This window comes from Argiope bruennichi, chromosome 10, assembly GCF_947563725.1.
Source record: "Argiope bruennichi chromosome 10, qqArgBrue1.1, whole genome shotgun sequence".
NCBI lineage: Eukaryota > Metazoa > Arthropoda > Arachnida > Araneae > Araneidae > Argiope > Argiope bruennichi.
Genome location: NC_079160.1, coordinates 81883391 through 81903515, shown reverse-complemented (window position 1 = coordinate 81903515; position 20125 = coordinate 81883391). Strand labels below are relative to the sequence as shown.

Below are 20125 nucleotides of genomic sequence, written 5' to 3'. Positions count from 1 at the left end.
ATATTGCTTGATTTGGGATTCACTCTTTTTATGAAACATTCCTTAAAATAGTTACTTTTTCATGCATCGAAACAAGAAATTTTCAAGTATGAAGAATAAAATATAAATAATTGGTTAAAGCTGAATTATTTTGTGATTAATAATCATTTCATATTTAATTTAAAATATAATCAAAATTGGATAACAAGCAAAAAGTTAGAAAATTTTAATTTTTGTATTCGCACAAAATTTGCTGGAAAATATAATAAATAGATGTTGGAAAACATTATATCCAATATTTCATGTGGTAACTCTATTTGTTATTAGTAGAGCTAAGTTATAAAACATGAATGATTTCAGTCTATATCTTCAAAATAATTTAATCAATAGATTGAAACTCAGATTTTTTTTTAATACAGTTCAGTCATGATTTTTAATTATAGATCTATGTCTCTTGCACATACTTTTAAATGTTTTTTTATAGAATCTTTTAACCCTTAACTGGGGAGGTGAAATTTTAGGACTTAATTGGGGAGGTGCGGTCTTAGAGACTGCATTTCATTTACACTCAAATTAAATTTTCTAATGAATGTATTAGTATGAAAAACTGACTATTTTACAGATATTTTTCTTGATATATAGATATGTTTTAGAAATTTTTCGAAATATATTATTATTGAAAAAAATAAATCCGTTGGATCATATATTTTCTTCTCAAATTACATGTTACAGTAAATAATATCTTTGAAAAAAACTTATTACTTTTTATTTTTGAAATCATATTTATTTTTACAGTATATGAAAGTATACAGAAGGCAATATAATGTAAAATTCAACAATTATATGAAAAATAAAAAAATTGACAAAGGGTAAAATTGGCCCTTTTTTTTATCGGCTTGTGTGACTCTCATAGCACGGTTTTCTAGGGCATTTTTAACATACAGGTTAAAAACTAGTATAAAAATCAACCTATAAATTCTGTATAAATATCTCTTGGTATATTAATATCTTTTATAAATTTTTCAAAATACATTATTACTAGAAAAATTAATTACGTTTGAGCATACATATCAGAATCAGTTGAATGCGAACTTTCATCTCAAAACTCTTCTGTACAATTATCCGTATCACTTAAATCACTTTCAGCTTCATTTAAAAGTGTCTAGAGCACTGCTTCGTAATAGAATCAGTAAACTGGATGATATTTCGGGGCCCAAGTTTTAGCGCCATCTGCTAAGCCTTGTTTGTCACTGGGACACTGACAGGGAGGTGCGGTCTTAGAGACCGCACTCAAAGAAATAACTGAATTATTTTAAAAAGCATCCACTGAAATTGGTTGAAAAAATGCATGTGTATTGAAAGTCACAAAACAGGAAGCTACAGGGTCAATTCATTCAATTGAGCTTAAAATAGAATAGGGGTGACTGAAAATCCATCGCTAGTGGTTTCACAGACTGCACGTCCCGAGTTAAGGGTTAAAATGATTCTTTTTTTAAATTGTTTTTTTATTGCAATGATTTTTATCAAATTCTAAAAAGCTCTAAAAGTGTATGTATATGTCCTAGATCATTTTTTTTTAAGATCACAAGCTAAGAGTTTTAATGCTTTTAAATCAATTTGGTTTAAAATTCACTTTCAAAATTTTGTGATAATTTTTTTTAGGGTTTTAGGAGCTTACTTGCACAATCTTACATATGGAATAATGTTCATGCCTGGAATATAAAAGTAAATATATTTTAATTTATTATATGAGTAATATATACCTATTAAGTATTATTAATTATACCAAGTATAGTTATATGTGTAATATTCCTACCAACTATTTTTAAAAGGTTGCTCTAAATTAGCAGTCAATGCTAATAAATCACTAATTATGTACTTCTTACTTATTCTATAAAATTCTGAAACATTCAGTTTTTGATTTAGTATCTTATTTCGATTAATATCTTATGTTTGCTTGATTTGGAAAATTATTACTTTTTACATGCACTGAACAGAAAATTTTCAAGTATAAAATGTAAAACATATTATGAATAATCTTTGAGATCTTAACTTTCCTTGATCTTTATTGATCATCATTAAATATTCCAATTTTAATTTTTGCTTGTAATAATGTTATAAATGTCTCTTGCATGTTAATTCATTTTTCCATGTTAAAATTTTATTCTCGACATTATTAATATGTCAAAACTGGTAATATTTAATTAAGCCTGTTTATTTTTTTTAATTGAAGAATGTCCAGATATCCAATTTCTCATCTGATCCTGTTGCTCTTAAATTTGCTTCTTGCTTTTTGGCTCCAGCTGCTACAAGTGATCAGGTAAAATTCTCCCAGTTATATTAATTTATTTAATTTATATTAGTATTACTTTAAAAGCATTTAATTGATATTTTTTAATTTAAGAATTAGTTTCCCATTTATTATTTGTTTTCTTTTTAACAATCGTGAAAACATATTCAAGTTTCATGCAGGAAACAATTTTAAATTATGAAATTGTTTTGGACTCAGCTTTTTATCTATATAAAAAGATCAGAAACTCAAAGCAATTGTAGATAAATAACTGAGGGACAAGACAATATGTCACGATCAAGGACATATCATTTGAAATTGCCTTTTGATCATGAGATGTTGTTCTTGCAAAAGTTATTTGATTAGTAATGAAATATATTATTATCAAAAAAATTTATTATGAACTTTTACTTATTTAATTTGGGATATTGATTTAGTGAGATTGTAAATAATTATTATATTACATGAAAAATTATCTTTAGTCTTGCATTGAGGAATTAAAAAGAAAAGAAAAAAAATCATTTATCACAATTTTAATTATGTTTAAAAACAATTGATAAATAAATAACTAAGATAAGTTTTTAAAAATAAAGCTTTAGTTTTTTTTTTTGGTTATTTTTTTGTGGTTTTAGTTTCATAACTTTTTTTTTTTTTTTTCTTTTCTTCTTCTTCTTAAGATTGTTTATATATATGCATTCTGCATAACTGGTGATTCTTCCATTCCCAATAATTTCTAGTTTTTACTTTTTTTTTTTATTTGCTTTGTTTATTTTAGGAAAAAGAATGGCAGCAGAAAATGTGTGGGTTTTTATTTGAATGTGCTTCATTGGAAAAAATGGAAGCACTTCCAGTTTGTGTTGCAATGATTCAGGTACATATATATTATTTTCCTAAATGTAAACTAAAATGTGTTTTTTTAATAAATCTACCAATCAAGAACTACATTCTAAATTTTTTTATAGAAAGAATATAATATGTTGTAGTTTTTCTAAGATAGTGGAAAATATTTATCAAACCTTATTTTTTGACCATCTTTCATACACTAATATGAAAAAATTAACTGTCAACATTTTAATGTGTTTTATTGTTCATTATCTTCTTTATTTATTTACTGTTTGACCCAAAGATGTCAAACTTCCTTCATACATATTTTGGAAAGTATGGAATGTATACCTTAGGGCTTTTTTTTTTTTTTTTTTTTTTGCAATTGTAATTAATTAAAAATTAAGTGACATGTTGGCTTTTTTCTACAATAATTTTATTACAGCACAAAAATAAATTTTGCATCTTCTTTAATTTAAAAAAAAAAAAAACTATTTTTTAGTTGATACCAATTAATAAATAAATTAAGTTCCTATTTTGAATCTTTTTTTTTTTTTTAAATGTTTTAAGCATATTTTCCAACAATTTCTTTTGCACAAAATAAACATAAAATCTAATTTACTTGAGCACTTTATATGTGTATGGGAAAATTTAGTTTCTAACAACATGCTGCCATCACTTAGAAGAAAGCTCAAATTAAAAGATTAAGTTAACTCTTAATGTAAACTAAATACAGAATAGGTTAATTTTCAGCATGTATCTGTGTGAAATGAAATAACTATGAAATATGATATTTACTTTAAAAAATGAATGCAAGAAAAAGTTTTCCATGATAATATCTATATCATTAATTCAGTAATCTAAGTGAATCCAATGCCAATTTCTAAATCTTTAGTAATAGATATATACATCTAATAAAAAGAATGTTCTAAATGGAACAAGTAATTATATTTTATATGTTTTGAGTCAATAAATATTTTGATGAATAAAAAATTTTAAATTGTTTTACAAACCCTCTGTCCTGTTAATCATATTTTATAAAATGTTTGTGAAATTTTTCTTTTTTTATATTTTAAATTTAAAAAAGTTTCACTATTTTTCTAAAGAAGTTTAAAGGATTAAATTATGAAAATTTGAATATTATTATTCTATAAAAATGTATAATTTTAGATCTTTTCATGGACATCTTAAAACAAATATGTCAATCTGCAAAAGAAGTTTTCTCAAGGCTGATTTTCCTAAAATAACGATATTCAAAACTTTATAATTTGGTCAGATTTGATTGCATAATGTTGAAGCATTATATTGTCAAAATTGTTTTATTTATTATTTATTAATATTGAATTTTTTTATGTAAAATTATTTGCTGAATGCAATTTTAAATCTGTGAATAAATTCTTTATAATTTGTGTTTTTTAATGGTTCATTTTTTTCATAGAAATTTTTAGTCATTTAATTATATATATTATAATGTTAATTTTTGTTAGCTTTTCTTTTTCTCCTCATTTTTTCATTGTATTTATGTCTTGAAATTTTTATTGATAAAGGAAAAGCATTAATCATAACTAAAAAAAATTATGTTCATAAAAATATTGACATAAGCATTTCAATAGTAAAACAGTGATTTGCTTTCTTTCTAGGTGTCAAAGATAAATAATTTCACTTACCACACTTTTGATTTATGGCAAGTAAAAATGGTATCTGCTTACGAAAAATGGATTAAAAGATATTCTTCTCATTATAATGATAACTTGATGCTTCTCAGACCAGATTTTGGTCTTTCAATATCCAGTTCAGTAGAGAGATCTGCTAAGCAAGCAGTTAAAGGTATATTGAATTTCTTTCTATGTATAATTATTTGCCGAAATTAGCAATAATCTTAAAATATTAAGAGTCAACCTTTATTCGTAAGAAGGATATTGATTTTGATAAATATTCAAATGGTCATAATTTTTGACATAATAATAGTTTTCAATATGCAGGGTATTGCCGAATTCGACCAACAAATTCAGAGTGCTGATAGTAGGTATCAAGAGGATAAAGAAGTAGGTAAAAATCGCAAAAATATAGGAAGTCTGAAAATTGTTAGAAAATGTAAAAAATTAATTAAAAAATAACAAATGATGTTTCAACTATGACATTTTTAAAGAGAAAGCAAATTCTTAAAAGTTTTTATGTAGATAACATGCCGATTTGATGATCCAGGGGGATCGCAAGTTACTGAAAACGAAAAAGTAGTTTAGAACCCTTATTTGCAAAAATATTGAAACTTGAAGAAAAATAAAAGCTGGAAAATGTAATTAATTTTATATCCATTAATTTGATATAAGCGTGTAGTATGAAAACCTGGGAATATTTAAGATATTCAAGAAAAATTAAAATTGGCAGCAGAAATCATCGCTGCAACATCGGTACCGATATTTGCAGAAAGCATTAAGGAGATGAAAAATTACCATAAAACATAGTGTCGCAATTAACGTTTTTAAGTGAAAATCGCAAATCGGGTGGAATTCGCATGCTAGATGCTTGATACTACACAGGAAGGTGCACACTTTTTTACCAGAGTTTTATTCTCAAATGAAGCGTGCTTTACGAGAGAAGGCGTCTACAACATGCACAATGCGCATATTCGGTTGTTTGAAAATCCCTACATTACTATCCGTCGAACTTACAACATAGGTTTAACATTAATATCTGGGCAGGGTCATCTATTGAGGCCATATCTTCTGCACGAATGCCTCAGCGGCGCAAAGTACCTTGTTTTCTTGCAGCACTTTCCTCCGGATTTACTGCAGGGAACACCGACAATTGTACGCCACACTGGTTAATGCAAGATGATGCATCAGCACATTTTAGTTGCATTCGTGAAATCTGACATGTTGCTTGCGAATGAAGTTTAACGACCATCAATTCTGCAATGTTCATTAATGAATACTTGCTGCCTATTTTTATTTTTCTCGAAAACATGAAAAATTTACATCCGAGAAGGCTTCTTCTTCTCAATTACTTTATTCTTAATACTCGCATTCATTGGGTCATTCTCTTCGCCAGATTCATTGTCTTTCCGACGTCTGTTTGTGCAATTTTCATGGAAAAACGTTAACTGCGACCCTATGTTTCATGATAATTTTTCATCTACTTAATGCTTACTATCCCCGTTCAGAATTTATTTTTCGAATTTGACAATACCCTCTGCAAACATCGGTACCGATGTTGCGACGATGTTTTCTGGTGCCCATTTTTGTTTTTTGTCGTAAAAACACCTCACGAATGTATATACATACTTATATCAAATTAAAGAGTATAAAATTCCTTACATTTTCACATTTTTCTTTTTCTTCAAGTTTTAATATTTTTGCAAATAATGGTCCTAAGATACTTTTTCGTTTTCTCTAATTTACAACCCCATGGGTCATCAAATCTGCATGTTACCTACATGGAAAAAAAAAAAAACTTTTAAGAATGTGCTTTCACTTTTAAAAAAACTCATAGTTTGAAACATCATTTGTTAATATTTAATTATTTTTTTACATTTTCCAGTAATTCTCAGACTTCCTATATTTTTGCGATTTTCACCTACTAAACGTCGTTTGGGACTCTATGTTGTATGGTGATTCTTTATCCTCTTGATGCCTACTATCACTCCTCTGATTTTGTCGGTCGAATTCGGCAACACCCTGTATACAAAAAATTTCTGAAGATTCCTTTGAAAACTTTTCCATCACTTTGTACAGGGAAAAAACATATAGGGGCAAAATTTATTTATAAAACATGACTAAGTTTCGAAATTCTGTTTCTCTATATTTTGTTTATTTAAGAATAGTCAAATGGATCTAGTTATACCTCGTAAATAATTGATAAAAAGTTTAATGTATAGTTAATTAAACAAAAGCATTTTTTAAAACTTAAGTCTTAAATGTCTTTTTTTAAAGCCTATTTAATTCTGAATTTCATCAATTTTTTTTTTGTGTGTGTGTGCGCTCGTACGTGTGTGTGTGTGTGTGTGTGTGCGTACGTGTGTGTGTGTGTGTGTGTGTGCGTACGTGTGTGTGTGCGCGCGTGCGTGCGTGCGCGCGCGCGCGCGTGTGTGTGTGTGTGTGTGTGTGTGTGTGTGTGTGTGTGTGTGTGTGTGTGTGTGTGTGTGTGTTTCTAATGCCTTGCAAATGTTGTTGAAGGTATAGATATCAATAAAATAGGAATTTTTCTAGGAATTTTTAAGGTGGTGACTAAGTGATTGCAAATCTATATCTATACTTATAATAAAGCTCAATGTGTGTGTGTGTGTGTGTGTGTGTGTTGGCGCTCTACAGGCCAGGTCATTTGACATACAGCTATCAAATTTGGTACATGTATACCTTAGAGGTCGGGAATGTGCACCTGGGGTCCCTTTTTTTGAAATTTTAATTAGAATTTTAATTATTAATTAAAAACTAACTTTCCCGCCAAAAGAATCTTCCATTTTCCCCACCGCCAACTTTTCCGCCAAAAAAATCTTCCATTATCCCCAGCGCCAAACGAGAAAGGCTTCCGTTGTTTTTTTCTCCCAACAGTAATGAGGCTAGGGTTAAAATTTTTCGGCGGATTATTTCAATCGGTTCTGCTTATTTTCTTAATGTTTGATGCATTTAAAATTAAACATTGTTAATGAATCAATCTTTCAGATTCATTCTGAAGTACTTTTGAATTAAAATAAAACAGAATAAAGGAAATTAAAAATTTCTAATCCGCATAGCGTTACCCCAACTGGCGTAGAAAAAATCACGTATTTGCGTTACGTAACCGGCGAAGAAAATTCACGCATGCGCATTCTGTTCTGATTGTTGCCATGACAACATGTATATGCTTATAGTTTTAAGTACAACGTTTTTTAAGTAGTTTTTTTAAAACCTGTTTTCAACCGTTTATTTTAAACGATTCGTTTTATTTTCTTAGTGTTTGATGCATTTAAATTTAAACATTGTTAATGAATCGATCTGCTCATAATGAATCTAAGAAAATTTTGTTGACCAACTCTTGAGATATTACATAAATTTAAAAAAATATTCTTTAGTGCCCATAAAGTTTAAACGCTGAGTGACTCTATTTTCAGTAATCAGATTATAAAAAAATGCTTTGTTTCAGTAAAAAATATTATTATATTAATTGAAGATAAATTCTTTCCACTTTAATTTAAAGCATAAATTCTACGGGTGCTAACAGAAAATGAGAGAGATACATATTACGTTATGACTGAAGGCCTTTATAATATTATGAATGAATTATATGATAATCAAAATTTGAAGTTTTAAAATATTTTGATGAAGAAGCTATTAAAGTAGAAATTGCATAAAATATTTAATTATTAAAATTTTAACGAACATTAAGATTGGCGAACCGGCTGGTCGCCAAAGGCGGCTAGTATTAAATAAGGAAAAATTTAAAATGTTTACTGTAAAATATAGTTTTATTTCTTTATATGATGATCATTTTCGTCAATGACTCTTTGCCATCTTTCAGGCAGTGCCATAATTCTGTGTTCATAAAACATTGTTTTTTACTGCAAAAAAGCTATTAATTGTAATTTTGCATTAGCAGCATCATTAAAAATTTTACCATTTAAAGAGTTCTACATTGAATGAAATAAATAGAAATCTGAAAATCCAACGTGAGGCCTGTATGTTGGATGTAATAGCATATCCCATCCTAAGTCCAGTATCTTTTGGCATGCAACCAAAATTAACTAATTTCTTAGTAATTATTAAATGGGAATAGTTACTGTATAAATCCATCCATCAAACTGACACCATAATCTTTTTTAATGAATCCTGGGTTTTGGTGTAGTCTGGGCACCCCTATTCTTTGTTGTCTAAACTAATCCCTCTTCTCTCACGATCATTTAAATTTACGTTGTTATAAAAATTTTCGCTTTTCATCATTCAATAATCAGCTGTTTCAGAAAGGGATAAATTTCTTTGCATTTCAGTAGTGAATCGCAAATGCTTATTCATTGAAACAGATGAGTCTCTTCAAGCTGTTGAGAGAACTATAAATATAATTTTTGTATGAAAACTATGCCACCCATGGAAAAACGTTAAAATTCCAAAAGTTCCATCTTTTCAGCCAAGCACTATTAAAATATGTTTACATATATAGTAAATCTTTTTATTCATACTTTTTTTTAATGCATATATGTAATGGTTTGAGCTTTTCTGAATCTCACATGCTGTGCTATGTTAATCTGAATCAATAATGACCTTGATATGGCTCTCATAAATGTTGATTGTTGCATATTTTTGAATGAAAAATCGTCGGTACAAAATCCTGCCTCTTTAGAAATAACACAATGAAATGTGCAAACTGTTCTTCTATTTTTAAATTGGAATAGAAATGATCCTAAATAATAATCAGTACAATGTTCTTACTAATTAAAGATGAAAGTCTAAAAAGCAAGGAAATAATATAGAATCGATGCTTTGAATACATATACAAAACAAAAGAATGTACTAAAATCATCTATCAGTAAAATCCACAGTCATTTATTTACTAGATCAATAACAACTATTTATACTTTTTATGAAATTGTTTTGTATATTTAGGTTTAAATATTTATATTTTTTTAACTATAGAAATCATTTGTCTAGTTCATGTCCTTAAAACTGTTGAATCACCTCACATTGACTCAGAAAATTTGAAACTATATATATATATTACCCATTCCAAATACTTCCTTTTACATCTTTTTATAGAATATGAAGTAATGAACAAATTCTGATTTTAGTATTAAACATATTTTTTCCTCATATTTCTTATGTGGTTCCAATTGGTGTCTTGAATATTTTAAAACCAACTTTCATTATGATATTTTCAGTAATATCTGGTTGGTGAATTAAATACTTGACAGCAATATATTAGTCACCTAATGTGTACAAAAATAATTCTTCCTTTTTATGCTTACTTAGACATTATAGAACAATTTTTATGTTCGGTAATTTTTATTTTATCTTACTATGATAGCATATCTGTTTTTTTAAGGAATGAAGAATTATTTACTTCAGTATATCAATCGAAACTGGACACCTGAAGATAGTCACTTGCCTGATTATCCTTCTGCTTTGGTTGGATTTCTCTTAATGCATGATTTACAAGGTGTTAATTCTTCAAATTTACAGTCACCCAGTAAGTACTCAATTTTGTGTATCTTGGTTTTTAAGGGTGGAAGGGTTTACTCTACATAAGTAAGTATGTTTACATTAATTGAATATATTTTATTACTCACATTTTTTTTATATATTGAATTTAAATATGTTTCTCTTTCATAATGTTGATTAAACTTGCTAACAGTAAAAATTTCTTTTAAATATGATTCTAGTGGAGTTTGCTTTTGTTTATCATCTAATCATTGATTGTTGAAGCAGAAAATGTACTAAATTTTGAATCTTATGGGATATTTTATTTCTAATGAGAAAATTTTCTTAGTATATATGTAGGACTCAGAAATCACTACTATTTTAGAACGCACATTTAATTACATTTAGGACGATTAGGACATTTAGGATATATATACATTAACATAAAAGAATTGAACATTCAGTAGATTTCGTCGAATACGTCGCGTCTCGTCTCGTCTAGTCTCGTCTTTACTTCGTCCAGATCCGTCTGATCTGACACGTCTTTACTCTCGTCCAGATCCGTCTGATCTGCTCCCCGTCTAACCAGCGTCAACTCCATCTAACAACCAGCAGATGGCGCTCGCCAACAAGCGCTCGTCACTACATATATGTGTATATATCTTAATCTAATTTTAATCTTTATTTTACCCATATTAATTTGATTCTAAAATATTATCTTATCTCTTGATGCAATTTTCAATTCCTTTATATATATATATATAATATTCTACACATATGGCAAAGAAATCTCTATCAAAATCTCATATTAAAATTGCTGGAAGAAAAATTTCCTATTCCCTTTGCTCCTGTATCCCGATGTAGACTGGCACATCTTTTATCATCATTTAATTTTTGTATGAAAACTATGCCACCCATGGAAAAACGTTAAAATTCCAAAAGTTCCATCTTTTCAGCCAAGCACTATTAAAATATGTTTACATATATAGTAAATCTTTTTATTCATACTTTTTGTTGTAAATCTATTTGCTGTTTATTTAAGCTTCATGAGTCTCTTTAGATTACTGAAACACTGATTTCTTATTTATTAAGTTTTAAAATAAAAGGTAGTCCCTGCTTTGAAATTACAAAAGATGATATTACTAGTTTGATATTTTTATTCTGTGTTATTCAAAGAATATACTTGAAGCTTCTTACTCAATATTCTCAAAATTACTATTTAAAAATTAAATCTAATACTTTTATATTTAAACACATTCCAAATACTTAATAAATAATTTAATGTTTACTGCAGAGAGTTTCAATAAGTAACAATATTATTATATAAATATGTAATAATTGAGATTTTAAATATGATTATGTGCTCTTGTATTATCTCTACTGAGACAATTAAATTAGGGAATTTTTTTATGAGATAATTTCAACTTCTAAGCTCTTCTCAGCATTATCTAGGTTTCTAAAATTTGGAGGGAAGTGGGGGAGAGAAGAATTGGCACTATTCTATTAGCAAATGTTAATTATCTCTAAATTTAAAATGTTAAATATCTTGTTCTGTTAATGAATTATTGCTAAAATTTGGTTAGAATTCTACAAGCTGAATAAGAAGGAGAAAAAAAAAATATATATGTTTTAAATTAATTGCCTTCAGTTGAGGCATTTGATTATATAATTCAAAACATCTTTGATGCTTTCTCTTAAATCTTGTGTTTCTCCCAATGCTAAAGAAGGATATTCTCATAAAGTTTGCAGTTATTTTAATGATAGATTGATATAAATGCTTTATTAACTTGATGCATTTTTTATACTTTATAGAATAAAGAATTTAATTTTATTTATATCAAGTTGTTGCCTTTTAAGTACAAGTTTCACTTTCACTAATGTTTCTCGCTCTCTTTGTATTGCATCATGTGTAGAAATTTTCCTAATCATCTTAAGAGTTAAATTATAGCTCACCTAATTTTTTAAAAACTATGTTATTGAAGATTGCTTCTTTGATAGCACTTTAGAATTCTAATAAACATCAAATAAACTACTTTTATTCATCAGTAAAGAATTGGACAATGTAGCATTGAATTTGTAATATAAAATTTATGCTGAAAAACAATATTTTGATGTGTAAAAAATTATGAGAAATTCTGTACCACTAGCAAATAAAATTTGATCATAGTTTCCATAAGGTGGAATGTCTATGTTACAAATTTACTTTAATAATTATGAAAAGGTCTTCATTATCAATAAGCTAAAACACATTGATGCAAAATGAAAATAATTTACCTTAAATTTTCATCAATACTTCTTTGTAGTGTTAGTGAGTTAAAGGTATTGAAAAAAAAAAAGAAAAAAGAAAAAAAAAAGATTGACAAACCTTTTTTTGTCAGATTTTTTTTTATAATAGTATTAATGATGATGATTATGATATGGAAGAAGCTGTTACATCCATTGGGGAAGATTTCCTATTTCTTTATCTGTGGGCTTAATAAAACATTCTCATAAACTAGAAAAATAAGTTGGTATTACATGGCATTTGAAATATTATCCAAGCATATATACATTTTGTTATACATGTATGTTTATTGTATGAATTTAAAAAAAAATTTATTAAGTAGTCAAGAGTTTACTTTTAATTTATTCTTATTGTTTTTTTCCAATTTCTTTCAGGTGATATTAGTTTACCATCTCTCTTTAATCACCTTCGCAACTTTAATTTATCTGTGTCATCTATAATGTCCATTTTATCTGTAATATCATCATGAATTGCCATATATTTTGTACTATGACATTTGTACAAATTTGTTGTCTTGAAATAAAAATGTTATTTACTAAATTTTTTTTATTTTATTGTATAAATGGACTTCAGGCTCATTTTTTTTATGTGCTAGAATTCTAAATTTTTGTGCAATTATATGTTCCTGATTCAATATTTTCAACTTAATTAGTAAATTAATCAATTAATTGTAAATAAATTTTTATTTTGTGTCTGTGGCAAAAAAGATTTGAATGCAATACTTCATAAAATTTATAATGACAAATTTTGAAACGTATTAAGGACTTGAAAAGTATAATATGAAGATACAAATTTGTTAATGTACTGAAAAATAGACAGCAGATTTTTAATCAAATATATGGAATTTGAAACAAAATTGTGAAATCACTTGGTACTGAGAATAAGGTATAAAAAAAATGAAGTTGCAATTAAAATTATAAGAAAAAACATTCTTTTAAAATTTGAAAATTATGAACTAAGAAAAGCATAACATTAATACAGTATATAATAAATAAATTTACAATTTACTTAACTCTATTTCTACTCAGCATTTTATGTGCTTCCAAATTTATTTTTATTTCTAATATTTCTTATTTAAAAAAATGTTTTTTGAACATTTTTTTTCTAATAGCAGTGTGTTTTTAAGATTTTTTTTAAAAAATGTTTAATATCTTATTTAATTATGCCAAACTAAGAAAAAAGAATTCTGCTGCCATTAGTTGGTCCATTTGTTACCATATCCTCAAACGAATGTCTGCTAACACTATTATGTATTTTATTATTGAAAACTGTTTTTTATCAAAATTTTTATGTAATAATTATTGTAATAAAATTGATCAATTTACTTGAGAGCTGAAAATGAATGAAGTTGGAATGTTAAGAACACTAGAAATCAAAAGCTCAATAATCTAGATGAATGAAATTTTATAAGCGATCGAGATCTCAATTTAGTGTAAGTCTAGTGTCTGGTTTCCCACCAAACGCGACAAAATCGTGCCAAGCAACCAAAAACTAAAAAAAAGGCCATCATCTTAGATGATTACAAAGAATGATAAAAATGGCTATTAGAGTGTCAGTAAAAGTTTTCAGGATTACCACTTTTCGACAGAAATCGAATTTCCAAAAATTCAATTGTAGCAAAAGGGAATTATAAGCACAGATCTAATCCATTCTACTGAAATAAGTACTGTACCAAAATATGCATACGATTCTCTTCATAATATGATGGAACTAAATACAAATTGCTCTACTAAGTGGAAATGTATATGAAAAATGAGAAGAGCATAGTATATACTCTTGCTAATTTAAAGTAAAATAAAATTTGTAAAAATTAGCCAAAATGGGACTACTATCAATAGATGTAAGTGAAAATGTCATCAAATTTGGACAATTTTTTTATCTATCCTTTAATTAATATTTATATTTCGAAAAATAATAAATAATACTAAAATACATTTAATTTTTGAAATATATTAAATTCTATATAATTTTATTTAAAAATATTATTTAGAATTAAGCACAAGATTTCGATTAATGCAACATACTACTGATGTGATAAATACCAATTGTATAATTTCATAAAATCCCTATCAAATAGAATGCAATTCATAATACTCAACGACATTACCTTTCAGACATTAAATATATTAATAAAAATATGCCTTCTCACTCTCTTTATCTGTAATTTTGAATTTTTTCTTCATAAGAAAACATTTTGAACCAAAACAAATGTTGCCAATAATTTAATTTCTTTTAAAGATTAACAATTTCTAGTACTTAAATTAGTTTAGGATATTTGTTAGCATAAACTGTAACATATCATTATTTGATAAATTAACTATAAATATATCATGCAACTTTAAAAAGAAAAGATCTTTAATTCTTCAAATTTTCAGTATGACATTTATATGTCCTACAGAATTTGACATTTTGTAAAGTGTTGCAAAATGTAATTGAAGACACTTCAATGAATGAGTAATGAAGATTATAAGGAAATGATTCTTTTAAAAAAAGCCCCAGAAGTAGAAATACTAATAACATTTCAGAAGAAAGGGATTGTGTTTCAGGAAAATGTTACAGATTTTTTTTTTTTTTTTATCTTTACAAAAATATGAGAATTTTTGGACAATTTTTACAGGGGAAAAAAAAAAAAAAAAAACTTTTTTTTTTTTTTGTAATAAACCTATTTACATCAAAGTTGCACACTTTCTTATAGTTAAAAATATATGTTAAAGTCAATAAAGTATATAGGTAAGACTAAGTGCCCCCTTTTGTTTTTATAACTTAAATTAACAAACTTTAACAAATTTCATTATAAATGACATTTTTAAATGAAACAATGAAACTTATATAAAGAATTGACAGTGTTACATTTAACTAAGGCTCTTTTGTAGAGTATAAAGAAATAGAAAAAAATATTTATGATTTTTCTTGCCAATCATTGATTTAAAAATTTTATTAGCAGATCTTTTCTGATGCGAAACATGTTTATGGATTCATATTTTTCGATTTGTAATGACAAATTTACAAGAACCAAGTTTCAAAAAGAAACTAATATTATGTGTTTAAAATAAATTCACATATTTTTATTTTTTTTAAGAAAAAAGATGTTATTTCAATATTTGCAAAAAAAGTAAATTACTTTCAGAAAGTTTACACAAATTTTTTTCAATAAAAAATTATGGATGAAGTTACAGATCTTGTAGTTTTTCCAACTAACATTCTTAGTTCCATACTCATGGGCTGTGTTTGCCCTTTCATATGGATTCGATCCAAAATTTGTCACAGATATACTGTTTTGATGTATTGGTCACATGCTAAAATTCATCTTTTAGATTTGTGAGTTATGGCGTTCATATACAATGAACATATATTGACTGATATTGATGGATTTGATAAGAAAATTATGTACACATCTACGATACTTTCGATAAAATTACGTGACAAATTTCATTTATCCAGCGCATTTTTGAATTATCGTGCTCCCATGCAGAGTGGCTATTAGACTTCCCTTTTATGGATTCCGTCCAAAATTTTGGTTCAAAAGTCAGTTACCGAATTTAATTGTTCTAGCTCCCTACATTTTTGAGTTATTTGAGCTTATATGTAAACAATCATAATTGGGAAAAGAAAAAAAAAGTTGGAAGGAGTTCCTGGTCTCATATGTTGATACAAATAGCATATCAAATCTCGAATTCGAATCTTTTGAAAATTAAAATACTTTTTCTTTTTACAGCGCCATTTTAGGCCTTCTAGATGCCCTTATGCAATGTTATTTCCTTGGTCTCTTTTCATTTTTCTAGTCTAAATACTTTTATGAATTTTAATTCAATCTTTTTACAAATAGTTTTATGTATAACATTGTGACAAGACGTTTAAACCCAGATCATTTTCTAAAAATTGACATTTCTCACGCATACACACTAAAATTTAAAAATAATTTTTAAACAAAATAATAATAAAATAGAATTGCCAAATTTGTTTTTGCCATTATCTAAAGAATATCTAATAATATTGAACTTTTTTTTAAAATTATAAAACAAAGCATTTTTTTAGAATTGGAAATCAAAATAACGCAAGTAGAAATTAATTACGGATATTACTAGAATAATGTTCCTAAATCCATTAAAGCAATACTCAATTGTAATATGAATAAATTCGATTGCACGATCTTTATAATTAAATAAATGCACAATATTAACTTTTAAATTACCGCTGAAGAATCTCCAGGAAACAGGTCTCCCCAGAGTTGGGGAGTCTTTGAGCATTCTTGCTTTGCCTATTTAGTATTCTGCCCTGTCTTTTTATGCCTTATGTATCAGAAAATGATAATATATTAGCTAAAATAATTAAATAATAAGAGAAGGATGATGCTTTTAATTTAACGCGTCTGCAAACTTGAATGGCTTAGCAATCGTTTTCAATATGATCAAAATTACAGTAATACTACTGCATTCAATTTCTCTTTTTAATGCTATGTAAAAGTAAGTCATTTGCCTATTTTTGCAACTCATGAAAAATTTATTTATCCATGCACATTTGAAAGTAGTATTGGAAATTTTGCACAGTTGATAAAAATTCAATTTCAGCAGTAGTGTGATTTTAAGGTTGGCATTCAATGAATAAATTGAAGCATAACTCAGGGGCGCAAAGGGGATAATAATTTGCTTTGTTAATTTTATTAAATCTTATTATAATATATATATTCTTTAATTTTGAAAGAAAATATTTATTCCATTATAATTTTTAAAAGTAAAAATTTAATACAGATATCTATTTTGTAACAGTACATAAACATGTATACTCACAATTTAAAAAACATCCACTCATTAATAATCAGTGGGAAATCTTGAACTATACATATAATAGAAGTTATATTATATTAACGAAAATGAAATTGGTAACTGCTCTGTATATTATTGTTATGAATCAAATTTAATTCTTCAAGCGCAGTGTTCAAGCATTTTCCTTGAACCATAAATGCGCAATTCTCTAATTATGATTTTGAAATGTGACGAAAATTATTTTAGCCCAGAACTTTCAAATTTGTTAAAATAACTTTGCATTAATCGTCAAAATTTTTTCGTGATTTTACCAATGTAAGAAGCAATATCTAAATTACATTGTGTAGATTTGAATTAGAAGTAAAGAATATTTTGCATGCTAAACTACAATACTTAAATGATGACACTAAATTGAAAACTGCAACTTAACTAGAGCAAAAAATCCTATTAACACAAAATGCAAAAAACAATAGATTTCTATCAAGGTGAAAGCCCAAAACAATTCTGTTTTAATGATAACAAATTAGAATATACTGTATTGATTTTTTTTTCCCTCCCAAAGATTGTTATGTTCTTTTCGATGATATGTAAAAAGGAGCTGGACTTAATATGGCGATAAACAATTTAAAAGCAATGAATTCTTTTTTTCAAAATTTGTTGTTATTGTTGTTGTTGCTAATCTTCTTGGTCTGCCTTAATCAGACCAAATCCAAAAATCCTTTGACAAGAAGAAAGTCAAAAACGAGAAAGGGAGAAGAATAAATTTCTCCCCAATGAAGTCCTAAACAGTCTAGAATATGTTCAGCAGAGGCCTGATGTTGGCAGCATTTCGGGCAAAGAGGGTAAACTTTTTTACCCTGAGAATAGAAAAGACATTTAAGGTGGCCACTGGCAAGGCGCGACAGGCAAGTGTTGGTTTTTCTATCACAAGGAAGAATTAAGGACTGGCCCGGCTTATTGGCTCTATACCAATCATGAGTAGGGGGAACCATCCAATTCTTCTTATTTAGGAATTTCGCCTGAGAGAAAAGTTCTAAGTATGTGAGCTCAGCAGAAGATGAAGTCGCTAGGCTGCTTCCTTTCTTCGCAAGCCTGTCTGCTATTTCGTTACCAAGTAGATCCACATGAGATGGGATCCACTGGAAATGAATATCATGTTGAAGTGAAATCAGCTGCAACTTCTGAAGGATAGACAAACTTGCTTTATCTCCAACATAGGTCCAATTGTTAAGGTGTTCCATTGAGCTGCGGTTACCAGTAAGAATCCAAAGGTTCTTATAATTATTTTCCTGTAAAATGGTCTTAAGTCCCTCATCGATTGCTAGAAGTTCGCTTCTGAAAACGGAACAGAAGTCTCGATTTCGTTGGCATAGAGAAAAACTAGACTCAGGAGTTACAATATAGATGCCACTACCTGCAAAATTGTCGATTTTGCTGCCATCAGTATACAATTTAATGTCACATTTAGGGATTTTATTAATGACTTCCAAGGCCACTTGTCTAAGGTATTCTGACGCATTTTCCTTTTTATTAATGGGAACAGGAAGGTTGAAATGAAAGTGAACCCTGGTAAGTTCTTCAGTAAGATTCATACAGGAGTGAAGAGAATGTGGCTCTACATTTTTAGGAATTATATTCTGAGACAAGACTATTTCTTGAATCTCTGGAGATTAGTCCAATTACTTAGGTATTTTGAGGTATTGTTTTGAATGCCATAACTGGATAGTTTGTTGTAATATTTAATAAGGTTAGCATGTCTTCTAACATAGAGAGGTTTCAGGTCGGCTTCATAAAGGACAATATCTGAGGGGCAACTTCGTTTCAGAACAGTTATTATACGAGCTGCACTCAGCTGAACCCATTCAAGTTTCTTCAAGTTAGAAACGGAGGCACAGCAATAAATTGGGAATCCATATTCAAGTAAAGGTCTGATGATAGCTAGATAAGTAGTTCTAAGGATAGTCATGTCAAAATTTGAATTATTAGATATTTTCAGTTTGATATGAGCTTCTTTTTATAATCATATTCGTGAAGAAATTTGCGTATTCAATGTGAAATTTTTAAATAGATATGTTCAAAAACATAATATTAAATTCGCTTTGATTTATGGCCATATGCTAAACAAAAATTGTTTATGTGATATTATTAAAAACATGCATGCCAAATACGTATACATACACTGATAGTAAAAATAAAACTGTAACATATCTTTAGTTTATTGAGAGTAATATTTAATTTTAATTTATGTATTAAAATTAATTGGCATATTGAAAATTGCGATTAAACTATTGGTGTTTACAATGGAAAAAAAGGAATCTGATTTAGACGACTTTGCAAATGAATGGAGGAAACAAACAAATGAATAAAAAAGGAGTAAAGATGATTCTAACAACTTAAATTTAAAAAATTATGTATGTTTTATTTTGTTTCCTCAGACTCTCCTATTTGTTTTTTACAATCCATTAGTTGATTTCATTTTTCAGCACATATTTTTAATGTCTCTTCATCCTTCTTGAATGGAAATCAGTAGTTTAATTCATTTATACAGTAGCCATTTCTTGCCTTAGAAATACGCAAAATGAATATATTATCAATTGTAATTCAAATGTAGCTCCGCACATTCCTTTCTGAAACACCTCATTTTATTCACTATTATCTGTTCGATTTAATCTGAAAAAATATTACAGGGTGATTGTTTCATAAAAGAAAGGTGTTATTTTCAGTCACATGAGATGATTATTCTGTCTGGTTTATAATATCGACAGTAATATATCTGGATTTTTGGTTTCGATTCGGAAAAAACCACAGTGGGAAAAACAATAGGATCTCGATATCAGAGAAAGAAAGCATGCACAACTCTACTGCAGTAAATGCTGTGAAT

The 20125-nt window shown here is 27.6% G+C and overlaps 1 protein-coding gene across 1 annotated transcript in view; it reads left to right on the top strand.

Annotated features, from left to right (window-relative positions):
- Positions 1-12975, top strand: part of LOC129989250 (anaphase-promoting complex subunit 1-like) — a 73419-nt gene extending 60444 nt beyond the window's left edge. The window contains exons 44-49 of the mRNA XM_056097641.1: positions 1642-1704; positions 2213-2299; positions 3045-3140; positions 4732-4918; positions 10103-10246; positions 12856-12975. Of these exons, the coding sequence (XP_055953616.1) occupies positions 1642-1704; positions 2213-2299; positions 3045-3140; positions 4732-4918; positions 10103-10246; positions 12856-12950 (672 nt within the window). The 3' untranslated portion in view covers positions 12951-12975. The remainder of the gene's footprint in view (positions 1-1641; positions 1705-2212; positions 2300-3044; positions 3141-4731; positions 4919-10102; positions 10247-12855) is intronic.
- Positions 12976-20125: the final 7150 nt, after the last annotated feature.